The sequence below is a fragment of the Apostichopus japonicus genome, chromosome 13, assembly GCF_037975245.1.
Source record: "Apostichopus japonicus isolate 1M-3 chromosome 13, ASM3797524v1, whole genome shotgun sequence".
Classification (NCBI taxonomy): Eukaryota; Metazoa; Echinodermata; class Holothuroidea; order Aspidochirotida; family Stichopodidae; genus Apostichopus; species Apostichopus japonicus.
The window spans coordinates 20,902,511-20,927,260 of NC_092573.1; the positions used below are offsets into that span (position 1 = coordinate 20,902,511).

Consider the following 24,750-nt stretch of genomic DNA (forward strand, 5'->3'; position numbering starts at 1 on the left):
ATACTGTCTAGCAGTTATAGACTGATTTTACATATAGTTGTACAGTTGCAGCGATACGATCGGTTCTGACGATTTAAACGATTATAAAAGAGTGAGCCAATACCAAGCTTGTTTGGATGGTATGACACTACTACAGCAATCGACAATTTGGTGCCGCAAATCGATCCTTTAATAAGGTAAGTGTAATCCTCGTTTCGGTGTTTTTCATCGATTTAGCCATGCCATACAGACGGCTAAGTTCTTGTTATGACTATACTTTCGTATTCATGTGTATACAGTATAAACTGTATTTTATCGTAGGTGTAAAAGACTATATATTGATATGCTCGTTCGTTAAGAATCCTTTGGGACGCCATTTCTGGTTAGAGCGTGTGAAAGATCAGTTCATAATGTGAAATATCAGGGTTTCACATGTTGATTGTGGACAATCCGAGTTTATAGTGAGCTTTTATGAGGCTCTCCGATATTGGCAAGGGTGACGCCGATATCATTTTGCATCGAATATTTGTGGAAAAAAAAGCAGGGTGGAAAAGTTTGATCGGCGCTTGGTATATAGCGAGACTGGAGTAGTGTGAGTATATAGCTTTTATCTGTATCATTTTCAGTCTGTGTTAAATGTTTATCTACATTTAACACTATGGAAATCGCTTATATGCTATAGTAGTTACCTCGTTAACTGATTAAGACAGTGTCGTTTCAAAATATGCTGTTGATACTAAGAAAACCCAATAAGTTGCCAACCAAATGTTTGTGTGTGTGTTGTGTGGGTATGTGTGTACCGTGAATGTACGTCCAGTGAATCGGCACCAATAAATAGGCCTATAGGTAGTTTGCCATTCCGCCGTAGGCCTCGTCATCAATATCGAACATCATTAGTCATGTTTTTGACAAATTTGCCTTGCTCTATAGAGGTCAATCATGAATAATGCATCCAACCCGAAAACGATTGTGGGGCCCTCAAAGCCGGATCGCTGAAAGATATTGGCTACTATAAGGGGGGGGGGGGCACTACGTCTATTATGAATTCCCTTGCACGGGAGCCCCGTAACTGATTTATGGCTAAGTTGTGACCACTGGCCATCTCCATCGTGTACTCTCCCACCCTTTCACCCTAGTTCCTCTTTCAACTAAGTGGAACCAATAAACAAAAATATGGAACGCCAAAAGGCCACAGGTGGCGTTGTTACACTAAACAGGAGGTGCTACTGCCCTAAACAAATGGTGCTACTACCCTAAACAGGAGGTGCTTCTCCCCTAAACAAAAGCTTCCTGATCGAGAGGTGCTAACCTTGCTGAGAAAGTTAAGGAATCTAAAATCGAGTTAGCGTTGCCAAACCATGGATGTTCTCCCCGACCCCCCCCCCCCTCACCCTGAACCGCATGGGTTAATTCTTTAAATGACATAACCTTCTCGCTACATGAAAGTTTATAAACAAATTCCCTTGTGCTACTAGGGGGTCAGTATTAATGCCTATATATAGCAACTCCCTGTTCCTACATAATAAACCTTACGTGCCGTTGTTTGTATAATGTCTGTTTGAACATTTTAAAAACATGCCATTTGCTCCCTGCAGTAAAAACCTAGAAGACAATTTGTAAACCATTGATTTTTCCCCATTTAAAACTTACATATATAAAGAGCCACACAGGAGTAATCAAATGAGTGGCGTCCCTTAATATATCCACGGCCAATTTAATTTACTTGCAGCATTTGTGCATGACTGGTGGGTTACTATATTCAATTATGTACTAATTCCAATGTCAGTTTCGCGATACGACCACTAACGAGCTAATTTCAATGACGGGCGCGTAATCAGATTATAAGCTATACCTTGTTATCGTTGATGTGTGATAATGTTGGTGCAAAATGAAATTACAGCGCGCTGTATAGTGGTTGAACAAGTACGGTGGTTTATTAGGGACATGAGTGAGGGGAGGGGAGGGGAGGGGGAGGGAGATCAATTTTCTCGACAGTATCTCAAAATATCGACTTGTTAACTCAAAATTTTAAGTCAATGTTTGAGTTTTTAGCTTAAAATGTAGTTTCCCAATGTACATAGAAAGCACCGTACGTATACATATATGCACGCTAATTGTTGTTATACTACCACCACGTAGCCGTATGTCAGATAATCAACAGCTGTTAAAGAACATCAATATTTACAACATTTTTACGAGAAAACTAAACTCATGAACCTATAGGCATTGCTATGCATACTGGCTGTATACTTTTCGTATTAAATTACCCCGCAGGAGTATTCCGTTGTAAATATACTGTTGGTTGCATTTCGCCTAATGATGCTACGTCGTTTTAAAATATATTATGAAAATTATAAAATGTTATTTTTCCGTCCCGAATTTTTTTCGGTCCCCCTAATTGACATATTTTGGGTCAGAGACACACACATGTATTACTGGCAAGATCTATTCATATATGTATTATATATGAAAATTAACGTAACGGAATGTATACTTAACTATAAACTGTGCACAAAACCAGTACCGTATACGCTTATAGCGTGAAGTAGAATTTGGTTATGAAAGGCTACCATTAACTTTATATGTTTTCTCTGGGTCGGTTACCCTGTTGGCCCTCCCACGCAGGGCAATATTACTGAATGGTTTAAATAAATGACTTCATTATACGTACTATATATGTTTCGTAGTGTCTGCAATCTTCACATAAAAGTAAAATTGATACTGGTAAAAAGAAAAGCATTCATATGAATTATATATATATATATATATATATATATATAGTGGCAGTACTTGCTTTGCACGGTGTACCAATGGCTCCCAGGTACTTTTTAAGAAAAAGTCACCCAGGAAAGAACCTGGGCACGAAAACCAAACTACCAAACGACTGATCCGCTCTCAGCCCCAGTCCCCTTGCATCGGGACTGTGACTGTGTGATCATCGTCGGGTGTGCATCACCATTCCCCTCGAAAGCGAACAGATACTACACATGATCTTAGCCAAATGGCTCCCAGGTGTAATTTACCCACAGGAAGCAACAACGCTGATGTTAACTCAATGATTAACAGTCTGAGCTTGACTGAGGTCTTTGACATCGCGTTGAACCTGTTCACTTAGTAGATTTATAACCCCGAATTACTTCCCGATATAAACAGTACATGCATACAGTTCTCTTAATGAGCTGGGAGTTTTCAGATATTTACATGGAACTATAGCAGCCCTTGTTTAGCATCCCTCTTTGCGTACGATAGTCATCAAGATACGGTGAGTAATAAGGCGCCTTCTACGCTTTAAGCCATATACCTTTTATGAAACAGTTGGAAATGGACATTAGGAAGCTTTAGAAACTTTCCAAAATTGAAAAAAAAACCGGGAAAAACTTCACAAGACGCTCTGCAAGGAAGCTGCCACTGTTATCCAACCGTCGTGAATTCGCATTTGTTTTTTTTCTTTCTTGTGTATGGGGGGTGGGGGTGCTTTAGTCGTTGAAATCCCTGGGTATATGGGTTCGCAGAATGTAGGCTGGTATAGGGGTCTAAGATAAAGAATATTGTTTGTAGCTATAAGAAAGAAATAACACATACTCTCTTGTTTGTAAGATCTCACTGAATACTACAGTCTAACTGCTTCCACTCTCTTGGGGGGGGGGGGGGTTGTGTGGAAGTAACGTACCCCGGTGGTGTAGGGTTGGGTGGGGGAGGGGTGGGGAAGGAGAAGGATACGCCTTATACAGGCTTTGATAAATTCTATCAAACTGAGAGGCTAACTTAAAACGATTAACAACTGGGAATATTTGATAAACACCCTGAACCTAGTTATACACCTCACTCATTCACCACGCTCTAACATTCGCCTGACGTCTTCACTATATATAACGACCAGATCTGTACAGGGAAATAAATCCTTGCTGCAGCCTGCAAGCCAATCTGTCGATTGCCCTATTTGTAAAAGAACGGCCAGATCCTCTACGCTACATCAACTTTAACTGTTATAGTTTGTTGGTGCAGTGTTCGAGTGTGCTATCGACTATAATATATTTACCGCGAACACACCACCTTAGTACGTATATACACCTTAGTACGGCTACATATACGACGTTGATTAAATAATTAACCCTCTATCCGTTCAGCTGCTTTCAAGTTGATTAATTACTATTCACTCTAATCTTACAAACAGAACCTATAGTAAAGCCCTTTTGACGTGACCAGGTCAGCGTAACCAAAACGTCACGGCCGAAACGGCACTACGAACTGAAAACGATCCTCACAACAAAGAAAAGAGGGGAAAAAAGTAGCAACATACATCTGGACATCCTTCAGAACACGTATATAATCAGTTCATCCACAGGATCGCCAACGCCCCCCCCCCCACCCCCACCCCCTCCCCTATCCCGCCCCAGTTAATTTCACTTTATTCAAAGGCCTCTTGGTGTGTTACAAACTAGTTACAATATGCCCAAAATGATGAATTTATCTACAATGCTTTGATACGACCATTTGCCGGTAAAGATATAGTTGCTCTCCCGAACACATATTTTCAAGTTGCAATTGTTTTCACTCTAACCATTAACATATATTAGACTGCAGTACTTCGTGGGAATCGTAACCTACACCATGGAGGTTACCTCCATGCCTACACCGAAACATTGTCAACTAATGACGATTAACTTAAAGGGTACCGGTAACCCTACATCTCACCCACCGCGACGATGTGGGCGGTGCATGGGTGGGTCGGTAGTTCTGGTTGGCTGTGGCAGTGAGCAGGGAGCATTGAATTGTTTTTTTGCCCTCCTCAGGAACCCTCCATCAAGTTCTGTACCGTTACGGTACGTTTTATTCCAAATCTATATACAAAAGGTTGGGAACATACCGAACTCTAACAGATAAACAACGGTATATATTTGTTTAACCATCAATATGTACAATATAAGAGACCACTCATGGTATAACAACCTTAATAATAAATTTCATCATTAAAAGTTAACTTATTGCAGCATCACTGAACACGTCCGATATAGCATACTTCAGTAGATATGTCATTTATCTGTTCAGGTTGATTAAGGTGAGAGTCACGTGACTAGAATATGACCGCAAGTATCATCAGTTGTATATATTAGCTAAACACCGTTACGGTTTTATGGTGCTGTCGTGTTCAATGAAATGACCAAACTGTTATGCGATTTATCAGTCCCTTGGTTGCAAGGAAGGAGGCAGTTAACCTGTGCACATGTATATTTAAGAGTGAAAAAGTATATCTGTTTTTGTCCCGTAAAGGAGGACTGTGATCTTATCATCTAAGTAGACTAAGCATCCTTTTGAAAATTTTCGGCAAAACTAGATTTTCCTTTGAATTAGTCTTTTAAAGGTTAAAAGTTTCCCTATCACTTTCTGCCCTTTTCAACATAAACTTTAATGCAATAACACGACTGAGTGTAATGGAAATCACCCCCCCCCCCCGAAATACATATATACCCCCCCCCCCCCCGATATAACTCATTATATACAGGGAGACTTAATTGCTTGATTTATCATTTCAAATCATTGCACTAACATAATCAGCATTTTGATCTCACCCGTTTGGAAGACCGAGCACGTAAATTTATGATAAACGTGCACCAATAAATAACCATGCCACTGAAGAGAAGGGATATTTAGTTGATTGGAAATTCTTCACTCACTGACATAGAGAGGGAGAGAGAGAGGCGAGATAATCTCCTTGAGAATTAAAAGTACAGTCCAAGGTTCGTCGAACACTAACGGTATATACGTGTGGTGTGTATAGAGATGTTTGCTGCAAAACATTAGTCCTCTCGACCACGGATGTATAGTGTACGGCACTGCATTGTTATAAAGCATCCAAGCCGTTCCGTTAAGTTTATACTCTGCGCAGGACATGGTTTGAAGAGCATCATTAGTAAATAGCCTATACTATCCTAACTTGTTCATCAATAACTAGAAACGGTCGATCATGGCTCAAGTAGGTGTTTTTCTTTCTCTTTTTTTTTTCTTCTAAATCATCTTTTGCATGTATCACCGATCAATCACAGTGTCATATTAGATAACGGTACACCACTTGTACATATACGTGTGTGTACATGGGGTGATCACTGGTCTTTTAATTTTACACTGTACATTGACGGAATGCAAGATAAACACGGCTTGTGGTCAGTATTAGGTCTAACTTTGCTCAAGGACTATTCATGATCCTTAATGATCAGTATATCAAACTTTACAATGCTGTTAATTATACCGTACTCATAAACCATTTATTTATATTCACACGACAAAGGCGAGTGTTGCATGAACTGTTAAACTTCAAACCAATACAATTGACCACCACCACCCACCCCCCCCCTCCCCCATCAAGTAGGCCTATATGCCTGTAAACAGCATACATGCGCAGGACTCTTTAAAACGGTACCGTATATAGTTGTGGACGTCCAATGCTGCAGAACTGGTGAAAGCAAACATTCGATAATGAGGGAGATGTTTGCTTAAAATATTACCTTCCAGCTTGTTAACCAGAATCCTAAAATATTCTCTCCTCCGTTAAGTAGCAACCATGGCTGCAAGTGTACAGACTATAACCTACAAGACGGACGACTGCAAGGGAGATGCGGTGACGGACAGAAGGAAGGAACTTTGACGAAAGCTACATTTGGCTTGATTGGAATATTTTAAATTTCAAATGAGAGAGTTTAGTATCCTGCTGGTAATATGACTGACCTATTACCTATTGGTGTAAGGATGTAGTCCCTGGGCCCCCCATTCTCTCCAAACTCTCATTCCCCTAATTCATTGATCAAATTTCTTATGATATCATTGTTTCTTCACATTAGCAATTAACTGTAGGGATTTCTTATATTACTTTAACGATGTTTGCGTGCATTTGCCATTTACATTTTTATGCCATGCATGTACTTCTTGACGCTAAACTCGAGCTAAACTCTCGAGTTTGCAAATTCGCCGCCATGGTTACGAGCAACTTTGTCATACTCACTTGACGTAACATCATCATGATCGTATTATTATACGATCATAGGTCTCATTGTAAAGAGACTGGAGTCGAGAGTGAATCACTGAGTTGTTTGGTTTCCGTGGCCCAGTCTCTGCCTTGGGTGAATTACCTGAATACGAGAAGCAATTAAGATAGTCGGCCCCGGTAAAGTGCACAGCTCTGATAGTACATGACGACAAACAAATATCTATATATATATATATATATATATATATATATATATATATATATATATATATATATATATATGTGTGTGTGTGTGTATATATATGTGTGTGTATATATGTAAGTGTATATATATATTTAAATATATATATGTGTGTATATATATATTTAAATATATATATGTATGTGTGTATATATATGTGTGTGTGTATATATACATATAAATATATATATATTAAATATATATATATATATATATATATATATACACGCTATATATAGCCTATATGCTACATATATACACTATATACATATTATACATACTGTATAATTTCTTATAACCTAAACACAGATGTTTAATTGTTTCCTTTGTTTTAGTTATCGTAGTTAGGATTATTAGATTGAACTTTGTACATTTGATAACATTACGGTCATTTTCATCTTTATCAGTATAAGGGCCAACCTTGTGTAAACATTAGGTGACATATGGTATTGTTAACTCACTGACGTCATGCAATCTATAAAACGTATATCACACGAAACTGGCAATAGAGTCACAGAAATGTAATAACTGCAACCACTCTCAAAGTACGCATTAATATATACTTTATATTTGTTAAGTGTCTATTTTAACAGCACTTAGTCATATTCAATCAATGGAATATATATATATAAATAGATAAATATATATATATATATATATAAATAAATAAATATATATATATATATAAATGAAAACGTAATGAGAAGGAAAACGTAAAGGAAGGAAATATATATATATAAACGTTAAGGAAGGAAATATATATATTTATATATATATATATATATATATATATATATATATATATATATATATATATATATATATATATATATATATATATATATACATTACATGTTTTTTCTGTTGTTGTTTCCTTCGTGTGAAGTTTCTTTAACTTGGCCTTTATTTTATGTTTTCATTTACAGGTACGCGATATGTCTTGTTGGGTAGACGCCACAGCCGGTAACATCCCTCCGACGGCATGGGTCGCTGGAGAGGAACCAGACGGTACCCCTTACTATGTCGTCAGAGGAAATGACCCCAATAATGCCTGCTATCGTATGGCCGGTAAAATACATCAAGGTGATGACGGGGCCTTTATGGCAAACTGGACAAAAGTCTGTAAAGCCAAAGAATTTCAGGTTTTAACCCTTCCTCTTGAAGATTGCAAGACTACCCTGCAGTGGTACACCATCGATAAAAACACATGTGCACCTCCGAACAGTTTTATCGTCATAGCAGATCACCATATGTGTATCGCCAGAGCCGAGAAAGATGGCGTTTGGTACACTGGAGTGGTCAATGTCGACAATAATGTATGTTACGTGTGTATCAATCAAGGTAACGAAACTAAACTCGTCAAAATCGACGACTGGCAAGTCTTGGTGGAAGAGCTCATCGATGGTCCAAAATGGGTGGAAACAATCGGGAACAAAATACCGCAACACGCCTGGCCGGCCGGTCACGAATCTGACGGTAAACCTCTGTTTCTTGCGTACAATACGAGCTTGGGTAAACTCGGTGAACATCTGGAAGAAGCGGTCGTGACGCACAATGGTTACACTATGGATTTCAAATATTCTTGGATCCTGACTCAACCACCAGATTCGAAAGTCTCGCTGAAATGGGAGAATGTCGGCAAGAAAAACGAACTGCCAAGGCATTCTTGTAAAATCACCACTGTGGCCTACCTGTCACCTGATGCGGTACGAATTGCGAGAGCTGAACATAAGGGAGGGATGCAACCGGGAATATTATATACAAAAGATAATAGCTGTTACATTCCGGTCCAGAAAAATGAAAAGAAAAAAGCGATTAAGAAAAAGTCCTACGAGGTACTAACATTGCAGTTCTAACCCCAAAATTTGACTTGTTCCGTTTATCGTGATTATGCAATGTAACTCTATCGGATAAAGGTTAAAATCAGGAAGGAACAAATCACAGCAGACGGACCAACAAGTCCTTAAATTAAAAAATATTAAATATTTTATAAAATGTATCCTAAAATATTAAATTATAACGCGCTACAAGTCACAAGCATTGCTGTACGTGTGGATTATGTATATAGGAAGAAGCTAAAGGCGGGCAGGCCTTGTACAACAAATATATTGAAATGACGTAAGACACATATACACTGAAAATGATATTCTGTACGAAGATATCGGATATGCCGAAATGTAGCACAGCTGGACTACATGGAGTAATTCTACACAAGGCTCATAATGTAATAGGTTTATATACCTGCAAATAAATCGCGTATGGTAACTAAACGTGGTGACGAGAAATTGTATGATTACAAAATATGTGGACTTTGTATATACAGGGCGGTTCATTCCAGTGTGTCTTATGTGACGCATAAATCATTAACATTAGAACTGATGTAGCAGATACTAATTAGTTTACTTAATTGATAAAATATGTCTAGAAAAAAATGTGAACAAATAGTTAGAGTTAACAGCTAGATATGTTGCTGCAAAATGTATCCATTATGTATGGTCAGACAAAGAAATATTGCACGTAAAATCCCTGACATCGTTCGTTTCATGTCATGCGAATAATCCAACATTGCTCACAAAACACAGATGTAGAGACTGCTTAACGTATATATCGTTATATACTCGCTAAACGTATAGGCTATTGCTTATCTCGCTGAAGATAAACGTTAGGCTACCACGTACCATCATACTAAAATTTACCCATCTTTACGCGAGTTTTTCTCGAGTTTTCTGTATGAAATATCGAATATACTTCACCGTCACCGTCACCAATACGATGGTACATATCACCAATTAACATAAAATATATACCAGTATGTGTTTATTCCATATTTAAAGAGAACACAAGTGAAGTTGTTATCTGATCTGCGACTTCGTTTTAAGATATAATAGAAACGTAATCGAGTTAGTATATATCTGTGTAGCTTGTCCGCATATAACGATGGTGACAAGTGACTGCATTGCGGTATACATGTCTTCTCATACAAGGAATACATGTTAATATAGTCAGAAGATAAAAAAGACCTAAATAGGATACTGGCTTAATGCTTGTTTTGATGCGTTGATATAACAGGCGAACAGCGTTCAAAACAATTCTTCATTACGTTGACATGTCAAAGGAGGGAGGGAGGGCTACAAATTCCAACATGCGACAGGCTCTTTTAAGAAACCATCAGCTTCTCCGAATGAACTATAGATTTACTCTTTACTGTTTTTGCATATATTCAAACTTATCTGCATACGAATGAAATTTTCAATCGCGATTTCTTTCTTGTCACAGCAGATTCGAATGAATATTCACTCTTCACAACACAAACTAGAGAGTAAAATTAAAAAGTCATGCTTTTACAGTTTGCCATTGTATGACGTCACACTTTCCATATTACGAGACAGCACCGTACTGTGAAAACCACCGCCACGCAAATTATGTGCTCATTACAGGAAAATACATTTTACGATAACCTTTCTTGTTGATATACCATTGATGTGGTTTTGACCGATATGTAGTGCTGTTTTTGACCTGCAATTGACCGATGTAGTTAAGGTTAAGTATGTGGAGCACAGACCCATGTAGAACCATCTATCGTGACTATATATAACGTTAGACAGATCAACAGCTTTAAGTAAATTCATATTTTGGATCTGGGTCCATTTCTGCTGACCATTGAACCAAAACAAACACAATAGGGATCTTGTACTCATAAATTGTTTAACCTTATACGTAAAGGGAGACGATTGTCAACATTCCATCACTTGAGATAAATTATCTACACGCTAAGAGTTTACAAAAACATACATACTTTAACCTTACATAATTAACAATCACACATATATATACGTACACACACTAATACTATGACGTTTTTACTGCAAACCATATTAACATGTTTACGGAAATTGACAACGAAATAAATACATTTTTTATTTTGAAATTTGAAATGCCAGTGTCAAATAATTGACAACCATGAGTTGTGAAGTTCTGACAATTTTAAAAACTGACGCAAGATATTTAACGAGTAAGCATCTTTATACACCTCACGTTGTCACTTTTCAATTAAAAGAGGCGCCGTTTTGATTGGTCTTCTGTAGATGTATATATTGCTGTCTATAATCAGATATGTATGGAGTCAAGAAACAAAAATTCAACATTTTCCCACTGTTTTTCTTTTATGTTTTCTTTATATTTACCAAGATATTTTCATTCGAGTGACGTCATCAGAGGATTCCGAAATCGTTCTGACGGTGTGGTTTCGCTGTCAATCTTTATTGCATGCAGCTGGGTACAAAACTTGCTAGTGTGTTGCAATAATGTTATTCAAAAGAAAGTATGTAGAAAAATACGATAAACAAAAAACTACTGCATAAAAATCTACTTTACAAATGAAAAATTCATACTTAAAGCATATTAAAAAATTTGATTGTTTTAAATTTTAAATTTGGTGGTACTTTGTAAATGCATCTGTTTTAACATCTATTAAAGCATTTTAATGATTACGGTATGTAATTAAGCAAGTTACACGAAACGATAAATTTAAGATTTTGGTCATGTGATTTTTGTTGCCAACATTTAGCTACTAGATCGCCATCTACCACTGGAGTTTCGTAACAAACAGGCGAGTCCGATAAATTTATTGAACCAATTGGCAGAATTTTTACATGACTGAAACCTTACAAAATATCTAATCTAAAACCGTTTGCCCTAAACAGTAAAGCAATCGCTGGGCAGTTCATGGGGTCAAGAATATTCTCCGTTGAGAAACACCATTATTTTTTATTTTGAAACCCTATCATTCCGACCAGATAACTTAATGGTAGTTGCTGTACTTAACTGCAGTCTATATTTACAGAAGTAGACGCCCCAAAGTCAAATAATCACTCAAGTTGCAGGAGAGAGTCGATTTCCACAGAATTCACACATTGAATCCTGTGTACTTAAAATGGCCGCCGGATAGAACGGAATAGCAAATGCGACAACGTTTCCGTGTAAAACCTATGGAGACTCTTGCTCTACTTAAGAGATATGATGGTTTGAAAGTCGAGTCAAAGGCCTGCCATTTTGCACGGCTTGCATGATGTGCCACTCTAGAATGAGAACCCTTTTAATTGTTTCATTGTTTCTCTTTTAGTAGGCCAAAATGATCGTTAATGACACAAAGACAATGTAAGCTCATGTTAAACGCTTCAATACTTAAGAATCAACATTTGGCAAAATCCATGTCTATCAGATTCATGAACATTGTAGCTTATTAGATAAAGAAAATCTTGAAAACATTCAAGCAAAAGTGGCTCAATGGTACCATAATTAGACTTGCTCAAGTCTTCAAAATTGCATATCAAGGAAAATTTGAAACCATGATATAGTTTCTAAATTGGATAAGAGCTGCTTATCTTTATGATATTTAAGTTTAACATGGTAATGCCTGCTTTAGGGAATTGAAACTCAACCCTGCAGTCAAATTTCGGTTAGTATATGCTATTTTACTTGGACTTAACTTTTTGACTTCGGGTGTAATATTGCGATAACATAATCTCTGAACTGGTGGTATGCAGTGTAATGTTTACAACAATGACTTACAATGACATTAATTTTCTACATATTTCGTCATATACGTATACCTGTATAGGCATATATCTGATTCATTCACAGAAAACCTTCAAAATTAATTCAGCTCTCCGATCATGGTTGATAACTGTACAACGTTACCTTTGAAAAACAACTTGTAATAATATATTACGAAAATGTCAAAAATAAAACGACTTTTGTGAAACGAATTGGTCATGAATTTTCTTTTTATTCTTCCCTTATACACGATTCCAGTTTGCACCTCGCTCAATCCATTATATTTTCAATGTCGGTCCAAAATCAAATGTTTACAAAACATTACAAATTGATCAATTTTTGATAAATGGTTTGTTAGATCTCATCAGAAATGAACCAGGTTATTGGAACTTATAAAACATTTCCGGCTACAAAACTTCCAGTATGTATCGACTACTCCCCAAAATGCTAGAATGTTAAATAATGGTCACTTATATATATCCAAACTTCACAAGGCATTCATTTTTGCATCCACCGGTCATCTTAGGTTTCCCTCGCTGAGATAAGAACGTGTCTGATTTAACGCCCTTTCAATATTTGGGAATTATTTGGAATTTCAGAACCTCCAGGAGAATATACTTTTGAAGAAATAAATTATTAATTTTTATTATCCTAACATATGGGTCCAATTGCGTATGACCTGAAAAAACAGGTACATTGATAATTAGGCCTCAACAGAAGAGATGACGTCATCATCAAAATGAATACTCTATTAATGATTAATGTTTGGCCTGGAACAGATGGCAGTCTGTGCACAATATCAATAAGTATAACCTTAATAAGTCAATGGTTCTATGTCTGCGATAGTCGCGTAATTACTCTGCAGCCCAGATCTCTGTTTTCGTCTATATAAATTGGGATCATGTCAGTTGTTGAGTGACGAATGTTGAAAAATATTTCATGCAAAAAAAAAAGGCAATAAATATACTCCTCGTATGCAAGGCTTCCATTAGTATAATTGCCCAATGCAGGACTTCCAATGGGTTATCAGTAAAGATGGATTTTCTGTTGAGTTGTATATAGAAGTAACTGTTATTGCTGTTACTATGCGCACATAACTGGATATCCCTCTGCTTATTGTTATATTAGCGATCTTTGGGGGTTGACATATTACTACGGCTGCATGTAAGAAGTAATAAATACACAATTTAGTCCAATACAGATACGTTTATGGCTCCCAAATTTATTTATTTAATTTTTATATGTTTCAGTTTAGTTGCAAATCTTTGACATCTATGCTTATTATTTTCCCCTCCTCATTTTCTAGTGAGATTTTCTTGACTTCATAGGAACAACATATTATGTAGGTATACCATTAGGCTTATATTATCGTCGAGTTGTTACCATTAACCTAAATGATGGCAAATTCAACGCATACGGTATGGTATATCAGCTTTAGCTTAATGCTTGCCTAAAGTCGTTGACATATAATACATTTGGTATAGATGATAGAACACTATAAGCCAGTGGCGTAGGAAGGTACTTTTGAGTGGGGGGCTGAAGACTGATGGCTGGCCTGGGGGAAGGGTCTAAGGGGAGGGGGTGTCCCCCTCCACTTTGGAATTTTTTGCATTTCCAGGTGGCCTCAGATGCAATTCGGTGCAATATAGCACACTTCAACACCCACTCCATTTTGTAAACTTAATTTTGTATTTTCACCTGGCCTTAGATGCAATTTGGTGCTCCAAATGAGATTTTTTTTTCTCATTTGGAAATGAAAAAGGGGTTTTCTGACTTGCGAAGCGGGGGGGCGGAATGATACTTCCGCCCCTCCACATTTTTCACTGGGGGGGCTGGCGCCCCCCAGCCCCCCCCGGTTCATACGCCCTTGCTATAAGCGTGTTTTTTTTTGTTTTTTTTTTTGACTTTGTAGAAATCGAAGCGACCTTTTAAAGAATAACTTGACGCACGAAATTCATTTCGATATTTTTGACGGTAACAAAAGACCACAGCGATCAGATTGTATTACTGTAATACTTTTATTTACTTTTTACTTATTTATAATTAATTTTTGAGAAATGACCCTTTACAAATCTGACGCTCATAAATTCAAGTGACTAAAAAATATATATATAGTTTAAAACACAGACAAAAAGGTCAGTTCTTCAGACGTTGAACAAAACTCAATGATAAAACATAAGACATCTCAAATGAGATGTTTACAATGCATTGTAAATTTGCAAAGCACAAATGCTGTTGCGCTTTGTATGAAGTAAACTGCAAAACATGTTTTGGTTTTTAGCTATTCAATGCATTAATATACGTTTTGGACTAATAGGAGCTGAAGTCAGTATCAATTTAGCATTAAAGGAGCATTCTAGAGTTTTATCATAATTTAAATGTAAAAAATCTTGAAAACCGGATAGAAACATTATCAATACTCAAATATTTCTTTTTTCTTTGGAATATTATCAGGACTAAAATTCTGGCTAACGTCATCCTTTAATGTTAGACATTTAGTTACATGGACGTATTTTCGTTATTTATTTGAACTCTAGACATATGAATCGTAAAACAAAATGGCGTAATAGATACGGTACAAGGAGATGTATGTAAAGCACACTCATCTCGCTCTGGTCACCTCGTGTGAACCTGAAACCTTAGTATAAATGGAAATGAGTTCATAATTCATATCATTAACTTTAACTGACGAGTGCATGCTGGCACATGTTCATTGCGTGAAAAGTATTACAATAAATGAAATCTAAAAACAAACATACCGCTCTTTACCCCCCACCCAACCCGCACCCCCCCCCCATACGACAACAATAAAATCAAAGATGTCTCGCAATTGAGTAAGCATCTTTATCGATCTTGGGCTTGGTAAAATGCGTTGTTTTACCATATTAGTTCAACTACACGTGTCTCCAATTACCATTCTGTACCTATTCGATACTACTGCTCAAATTTCCGACAGTCTTCTTTGCACATTATGTACCTCGTGATGATCTGCTCCTGCTATTTCATACATCAAACAAACTAAGCCAACCGACTTCAATGCTTTCTCACATTTATTTAATAAAAATTACCTCTGGGACTGCGCTTAGGCATCAAATAACTACCAGCCGTATATACAAGGTTGACGAAAGCCTTCGCATATACAGAGTGAAAGTTAAGCTATCGTTCATTTTGATCTTCTAGATATATCATTTAGATTGGAGAAAACTTGTCAAATAAAGTGTTATCGATTAAAAAAAGTAAAACAAAAACATGGGAATTTGTTAAAATAAAAAGAAGTAAATATAACATGATGTAAGGCATAAAGTCGAATTAAGTGTTCCTATAATATAAGACAAAATGTCTTCAAGAACGTTTTCGATCGTTTTCAACGTGTTAGTCTACAATAAGACGTTTTTTTTGGTTTCTCCTCCTTCCTATATATCCACGGAGACTTCAACACATACACTTTTCAACAGGTTGGAATAACCTTGTCACGTGAGAAGCGATTAGCGAGAAGTATTATACATAAAAGAAGACCAACATGGGACAAGAAGTGTATTAAATGTGCCAAAAACGTTGCACATTCCTGATAAAATTAAAAAAAAAAAAACATAGCTGTCACCATATTTAAGAACCGTGATGTGATATGTATGTCTTTGAAACACTCACGTCGGCTCTTGAATTTTTTAAAGGTGCAACATTTTTCGGATGATAACTTTATGTCACTCTGAAGAAGCCTTGTAATACTTATATATAATTTAAGCACGAAATCCAGGGGGTCCGTGGGGTATATGCATCCCACAGAAAAATAGCTATTATATAGCATAACCTTGCTTGTAGACCTAACTTATCTTAAAATTGCTTCAGAAAACACCCAATTTAACATGTAAAATAGTAATAGTTCTGGGGGGGGGGCTACTGGCAGACCCCCCGCCCCATACATAGGAGACGGATTCAGCGACCCCGAGGGTCACAACCTCTTCTTTTAAAAATTTATGGAACCCCACCTGTATATAGATATCCATCAAATTATGTAACCCTACATCAACCAACCTAAGTGACTAAAATACTTCTAATACAGAAACTTTTGTGTCCCAAAGATTTAGTGTAACTCATTTTTCAGATTTAATTCTTAAATCTTTGAACTTGAGCAATATTTCGACCTTGTTCCGATATTGCGACAAGGTAACATATTACAACTTCCAGGAACATGATCCAGTGAAGACGGAGAAGAGAGACACGTTTTGCTTGATATTACCGGCCGGGAAGAAATAACATTTAGTAAAAAGGAAGGAACGGTCTCGCGCGAAGCATGCCTGTATTTTCCACTATATGCTACTATAGGTTTAAACTAACTTATATGTTATCAGCTAAGTTTTAATCCTCAAAGCATTCCGAAAGGTGGAGGCCCGAACTTCCCTTGCCCCCTCCCTCAATCCGCTCCCTGTTATCTTTTCTATTGCGACTTCATGGAACAATGTGTATATTGTGGCCAAAACAACACAAAATACAGCCCCAATTTGTTTTTAAATGACCTCTCTATTCATCGTGTGACCTCTCCAAGATCTTCATACTCCAGCTCATTTCCTTCTGTCTGTCTGAAATCTATAGCTCTTGAAGGTAATACAAGCTATGTAAAGTGTCCCTCACAAAATCCTCATGGCATTCGAAGGAGATGAATAAATTTGCATTTTTTTTTCCGTACGGTAAAGCCATAACTATTATTTTCAAGGAATGCATCATTTGTCACAATCATGAGGTTCCTTTATTTATAACGTAAAAATATTCAAAAAGTGTTAAAGTTTATTTAGTATGGATGAATTGTGCATTGCGACTAAAAAATGACGCGTACAACGTTATTGAAGCGTCACGTGTAGGCTACTTGCAAGTCAATGCAGCTGGTCACGTGTGATTCACATTAACAGGATGACTTGATGCGTAAAACTAATTAGGTATGTTGTAGACCTGTTAAATGCGCTGCTATACCAGTCCAGTTTTTATATACGGAATTTACAGTTTTGAGAAATGGTCCTTTAAACTTCTTATCCATCAAAGTGGCTGGATTTCATAGCCTAGGTCAGTTTGTCTGATGCAAAAGTATTTTAATTAATGTTGATATATTGTAGATCGTTGAAAGAGAAAAATAGGGTTTTTTTTCCAACTGAATTGCCATGATGACGTCATTCACTCTGCTGTTGTCAGATGTATTCACAATATATTCATCATGCAAAATGTTTTGAGGAATCCGATGTGGTTTTGGCCTCAAGAATCGGACATTTTGCAGAATTTTCAAAAAAACAATCAACTTCATCATAAATTAGCATTTTTGGTAGAAGTCTAAGTAATAATAAAAGTGGCTGTCCTTCAATGAACATTAACAAGCAGACAAATGAAATATGACACATTCCTTATCATATCGTCCGTGGCCACTTACAATCATATTTACTCGTTTTGGCAGAAACTATGACGATTTGATTTGATTGTTTTATCAATATTTGCTATACTATACCACCACCAGTGTTTAACATGCATGAACACTGTATATACCATCTGTTAAATACGATTGTATAAGAAGATGATTTAATACTGTGGAAGTTATACTATAAGTCGTCCTGTAAACCGTGCGCATACACACGTATATATTCGATAGTCCGTCAAGTGCTTTGTTACATATATACGTTCTGTTATACATTTAAAAGTCTTCGGCATTACTTTATCCATAAGTGTAGGTATTCAAGTTTCGGCGAATTCATGTTGTAACAATATTTTCTTCTTTTGCGGGTAGGAATATTGTGAAGATTTCATTAAGAACTTATATTAACACATAAATTACAGCAACAATGGATGGATTTATTCGTTGGGCTGACAAGATTTTTTTCTCAATAAGTGTGATGTATAGGGTGGCATGACATCAGGCTAAGATTGAAATGTATACGCTGTAAATATGAAACAGAGATCGGTTACGAGTCGCTTAGCCTAATTTATTTGGATAACAACGTATGAGATTTTAAATATAATGTACAGGGCTTGTGATATACATAGAAGCCATATCGATCCAACTCCCAGCTTCATAGACCGGTTCCCCTTTTGAGAAATATTTGCAGCTTAAGCAATTTACTTGGATGAGTGCATTTAGCAATAATCCGTTACATCATTCATGGACAACATCATTTAATGGGGGAAAATACCCTTCTTCCATCAATAATAATATGATCATAACTGCTGATCCGAAACAATTGATACATCTCGTCTTTTCCAAACAATAGCAATCATATATGTTAAATATTGCATGTTTCTAATAGTTCTAACTTCTGATCAACCACATGTTTCAAGATGCAAGATTGATCGCTTAACAAAAATTAAAATGTGATGGTCCATTACTTACATTCAAATCATAATCTTTAACCGTGAATCATTAATCTAAATGCTTGTAGAGCGAGTCGACGACATATTAGTTTAAAATCACCGATATGAACGGAATGCGTGCATGTATAGCAGGTACGGGACGTTAAAGGGAAACCATTTCCGGGTAGAGTTACACAACCTAAATATCACTTCCGCATATTCCCCTACTCTATTTTCGTTTCCCTTCCTCTATCTTCCTGCCCTCCCCCCCCTCCCACCCCACCTACTTCCACAATGCCAAATGGTCGTGATACGAGAACCCGATGAAATTAGTTACAGAATTAGGGTACGAATGTGAAGGATTATTTTTTTAATTTAATCAATTTAATCACAATCATTGACAGCTGTTAGTCATAGGCTTATAGTAAAATTGTAAAGGAAGCGTTTAGGTTTGATTGTTGTAACTCGCTCTTCGTCGTTTCATTTTCTTCGGGGGGGGGGGGGTCGCGGGGGGGGGGGGCGGCATTGGTACTTTTAGTTAACTTTCTTGACCGACCAAGATGAAGATATATAATGGATCAATATCACCACCAAAAGCTCTTTCTCTTCCGTTTCCTTCAAAGTTTACTACCAACATGTCATTAATGCTTACTAATTGACTTAAAATGATATACCACTTCAATTTTATCAGTAAGAGGGAAGGGGGACGGGGTCTCGTACTACTAACGCGGGGTTTATTAAATTCCGTTTGATCGTACAAAGACTAGTGGTGGGTCAATGATTTCTTAAAGATTGTGGTGTGGCCCCACATGGGGTCGTTGAAAGCAAATGCCCATGTAGGGGTTCTGGGTGCTTCCTCCCCCAGAAAAGTTAAAAGTTGTAATTATAACTATACTTGGAATATTTGTGTAAGGTTTAAAGGGGATCGACATTCCCCTACTGAACCTCCCCCCCCCTCCCCTCCACCGGATCCGCGCTCGAAAGCATAATTCTTGTCACTTTTTTGATATTACAGTATCTTACAAATTAGTCATAAGTTCATGTGAAAACCTCAGTTGTTAAATATGTACATTGACATTAATGTCACTTCATCCATGATATCGATGTCCTTATAGTTTCGAATACGGCGAATAAATTAACACGCATGAAGAGATACTATTTCTTTCAAAATACATTGAAAGAGACTAAATATGATGTATATAGAACCGAAGGGCCCGGGATTTTATTGTCAATGACGCGAACGACGTATAAATAGTGAGATATTGGAAATCAATCTTATAATCGCTAACAATGTCACAATAAGATGTTTTATGTATTCAAACATGCCCAACAAGGAAACTCGGTGAGAATACAAAGAGGACTATAGCTTACGAGTTTGACTGGATTCTAACCTAAATCATAAAGTTTATAAGAGAGATTTAAAAGTCTTAGGTATCAATGGCAACAAAATACACAATAAACACATGTGTAATGTCACTGGAGATGAATGGAACTTACATTTATCAAATATTGAACAAAACTTCCATTTACATTTATCAAAGGGTGGAAGAGGGAGGTATATGTAAATACTCTGAGACATGAATATTGCAATCATATCTCACTAGCTAACTTCATGAATGGGCTTATTTAATGAATTTTGATAGTATATTTGAATTTAGAAAATTGTTAGATCTCTCCTTATATCACCTCCTCACGCCTACCCCTCCTTCCTGTCTTTCTCCCCCCCCCTCCCCAATAAAGAGAGAGAGTAAAACTAACCTCATAATTTGAAGCTAAGGACACAACACTTTTATTTATAGGAGCAAGCCAGCAACGTGAAACTAGTAAAGGATAAACGCAAACGTTATGAACGATCTCAATTTGTGTATATGAAAGTCTCTTATAAGGTGTTCTTATATTCATTGCACCGCTTTAAATTTTGTGAAGTATTAGGGTTAAAATGAAGAAATTACTCCCGTTCAACCATTCCAGTCGCTTAATTTGGTTAATGGAAACATAAAATCAATACCTAGCTGTTTGAACTAGTTTCATAGACTGATTCGATCGATTCTCCGTTTCATTTGAATTTTTTTTTTTCAAACACAAAATTTAAAAAAAAAACGATTTCTTTTCTTGTTTATTACAGGAATCGTCCTGTGAGAAGTCGGCTAAAATTTGAATAATTAGAAAATTACTGAGTAACACTGGTTTCGTTTACACAGAGCGTACGGCTTCGTTTCTTGTGACGTGTAGTAATATATGTAACCATGGAAACGTGAAACTGATGTTTTAAAGTATATGTCGCTTGGTGTAATAATAAAGCAATATTTTTTTATTATCCTTTTTAGCTGAGAGAGAGTATTTTTACAAGGTCTTCACTTCTCAATACCAAAATGTTAAATTGTTCTTTTCATTCCATCTGAGCAATTGGACAATATTCTGCAAATTGATAACTTTTTCGTTTCTTCCCAAGTGAGCAAATCAAAAATTTTCTGCTAAATGTTGACATGACAACATATCATATCACGTCATTTCATCATTTTTATGCATAGTGTTAACATGTTCTCTTCTTCTCAAGTGAGCAATTGAAAAATTTTCTGCAAACTATGACAATCATAAGTTTTTTATCAGATTTCGACAATGTAACATTTTTCTGCAAAATGTTCACTTGTTCACAGCATTCCATCTGAGCAATATTGAACAATTTTCTGCAAAATTTTGAATTGACGAGACATGTATGATATTTGAACATTAAATTGTGCAACTGCTCAGTTGGAATGAAGGGAGCATGTTAACATTTTGCAGGGAAAATGGTAAATTAACGAGATATGATAAGTTGTCAATTAAACATTTTGCACAAAATTGTTCAATTGCTCAGTTAGCATGAAGTAAACAATTTAACATTTTGCAGAAAAGTGGTAAATTATGGAGTTAAAGCAACTGAGCAATCCAACATTTTATTGATTTTTGACAAGATATTATCTTGTTATCTAAACAATTTACTGAACAAAAATGTCAACTTATGGGGCGAAGGTTTCCTATGTTGATGTCCCTTCTACGCTTCCGTATCCCTATCATTGTTGAGAATCAAGATTGTTTTTTTCTTACCTTGTTTTGTTATTCTCTTAGCAACTATGTGACTGCACTTTTGCAATATTAGTGAGGTAACGATCCTATATGGACGAGATCATTACGTCATCTGACGTAACAGAATGTTAATCATTAAACAATTTTAATTAAAATTGACAAAACCGTTGCCATTTTTTATTTCAATGGATTAGGATTGACTAATGACATAATCGCTTTGAGTAGGGATCAAAGTTCAAAAGTGGGAGTCTTTACCTTTACAACCACAAAAGTTGGAGGGTCGCCACAAATTTGCAGAAAAAAATGAGGACAAAATCTTGAATATAAATGGCTTCAAAAGTTGTAAAAGTCGCCATTTTACAACTATAAGCTCTCTTAATCAGAGACATGTCTCAAAGGGATGTTTACATGAAATGTATGAATGTTTGTCTATCCCATGTCATATTTAATTATGGTGTAAATCACTTCGGTTACATCACGCTTTGTGAATACCATATCAGAAATAAATTTGAATTGAAATTATAATGGGAAAATATTCGGCACATTGGCAATATCACCAACCACAATTCATGTTTTATTTATATTGCAATATTTTGCACATAAATATACATTATCCTAAATGTTTCATTTTTCCAATACCGTACATAATGCAACATTACATTACCTTTATTCTCATGGGTATTCTCCTTTTTAATTGCCATTGAAATTTTTAAGTGATTCAGCAGCTTACATTAATAATGTTTAGAACATTTCGTCATACTGGTTTCAATCCTCCGTCGTTGACAAGTGTTCGTTTTAACTGTATGAAGTATCACTATATTGTTACATACAATATAATGTATCATGTTATTTATTAACTCAACCACCTTCCCACGAATGGAATAAAGACGAACGCAAAAACACATAATTGTTGTCAAAATCATCATTGAATTACCTGACAGCAGTCTCGGATGCTGCCAATGATCAAGTAATCAACTTATTCGCTTGACATTCGATCGTGCATATCCATGTGTTCATCACATTTGATCAATTAAAATGGCATATTTTCGTGATGGAGAAGTTAAAGTAGCATTCCGAGGTTTCGATATTATTCAGATACTAATTAATCTTACAATCAATGCATCATTTAATAATTTAATGAATTCACTCATCAAAATTGCATGTCAAATATTGATCTGCGCACCTTACACTTAGACGGACTGGCCAGGCACGAGCAATCGTGCTGTTCCCGAGGGCCCAGAGCAGTAGGAGCGGGGGTAGTACGGTCTAAGCCGACCATTTGAATAACATGATTAAAGCTGATTGAGGTACAGAACTTAATCATGAACCGTATCCATGCATGTGAGTGCCATAATGACGTCACTTTGTCGCGGTGGGGGTTTGAATGCACCCTTACTTTTTATTGCTGGTTATCTCGCTGATATAGTGGACGACGCCATTGTCCATGTTTGCTAGAGGGTCCATATCACTGTCAGTCCGCTCATGCGCAAACACGTATATAAGCGCACATATTAACAGACATGATTCTCAATGCTTTGATGTGTTAAATTTACAAAGTAGAGTGATTAATGTACTACTGTATATGGTTGCTGAACATCTGCATCAATACCTACGCACACTACGTGGTTGCTAGACTGATTACATTAATAGATATTCGTTCATGTAAGCACTGCAGCCCTTGTGCAAAAATAGTACATACTAGATATAGAAAATTCCTCCAGGTGTGCCAAACAATGGTATACCGTAAGGTTTCATGCACCCGCCAACTCAGAGTATGGTTCTCATCGAAGAGATATGCATTTAACTCCATAATCCGACATAATAAAGGTTAGCGATCATCCGACATCTATTAACTCATTTAAATATCCGTTCTTTAATCTTCTTGTGTATAGATCATTACTAAAACAGATGCTATGGTCTACAAATTTGAAAGTACGTAATTCCCTGTAATGTGCGACGACTACTCATGGTAGAGCTGGTTTAGCGAAACACGACCTAGGCTATGTTGTCTATTGGTTACTAATACTAGTAGTAAACAGCAGTGTCGGTGGGATGTTGTATAGTGAACCGTGTAAAGCATCGTGCTGACTGGGTTAATCATTACCGCATAAGCCCTTCTGCTCCAACACGTGCAATGCATTACCTACTTATGTATGTAAATTTGACAACATAAAACTGTTGTATTTTACCTAACTTGGCCTATAGTAGTAGTAGTACTTAATGGAATTATTTGTAGGACTAGTACTAGTAGTAGTAGGCTAGTCAGTATCATACTACCTTTATCATTTTAATAAAACTATTACCATGACTTTAATTGCAGTCAACTAATGTACATGGAAAAGATGGCATCAGTCACAGGTAATTTACAAATATACATTCTCACACACTCATACAAGCACGCAAATTGACAAGAGAAATACTAAAAGATGGTTTTGTCATTGTTTACATTGGACAAAAACAAATAACAATTACTAGGCCTACAGTACATGTATCTGAAAATCTGAATTACTATGTATACACTAGTTACCTTTATTTCTCTTTATACCCAAGAATGATAGTATTTCCTGATATTAGCAGGGCCTACAGTACATGTAGATGCAGT

General features: G+C 36.5%; 2 protein-coding genes across 4 annotated transcripts in view; both read left to right on the forward strand.

The window, feature by feature from the left end:
• The first annotated feature begins 36 nt into the window (after positions 1-36).
• Positions 37-12,970, forward strand: LOC139978675 (uncharacterized). 3 transcript variants are annotated; one of them, XM_071989069.1, is made up of 2 exons: positions 37-176; positions 8,129-12,970. In XM_071989069.1, exon 2 carries the CDS (start codon positions 8,138-8,140, stop codon positions 9,056-9,058), a length of 921 nt encoding a protein of 306 aa, XP_071845170.1. In that variant the 5' UTR covers positions 37-176; positions 8,129-8,137; the 3' UTR covers positions 9,059-12,970. The 3 variants fall into 3 exon arrangements, with proteins under 3 accessions (XP_071845170.1, XP_071845171.1, XP_071845168.1); XM_071989070.1 differs by lacking the exon at positions 37-176 and adding an exon at positions 288-571; XM_071989067.1 differs by lacking the exon at positions 37-176 and adding an exon at positions 5,766-5,953.
• Positions 3,727-24,750, forward strand: part of LOC139978679 (translocon-associated protein subunit beta-like) — an 86,222-nt gene continuing 65,198 nt past the window's right edge. The window contains exon 1 of the mRNA XM_071989079.1: positions 3,727-3,730. The gene's annotated coding sequence lies outside the window, so the exon portion shown is untranslated. The remainder of the gene's footprint in view (positions 3,731-24,750) is intronic.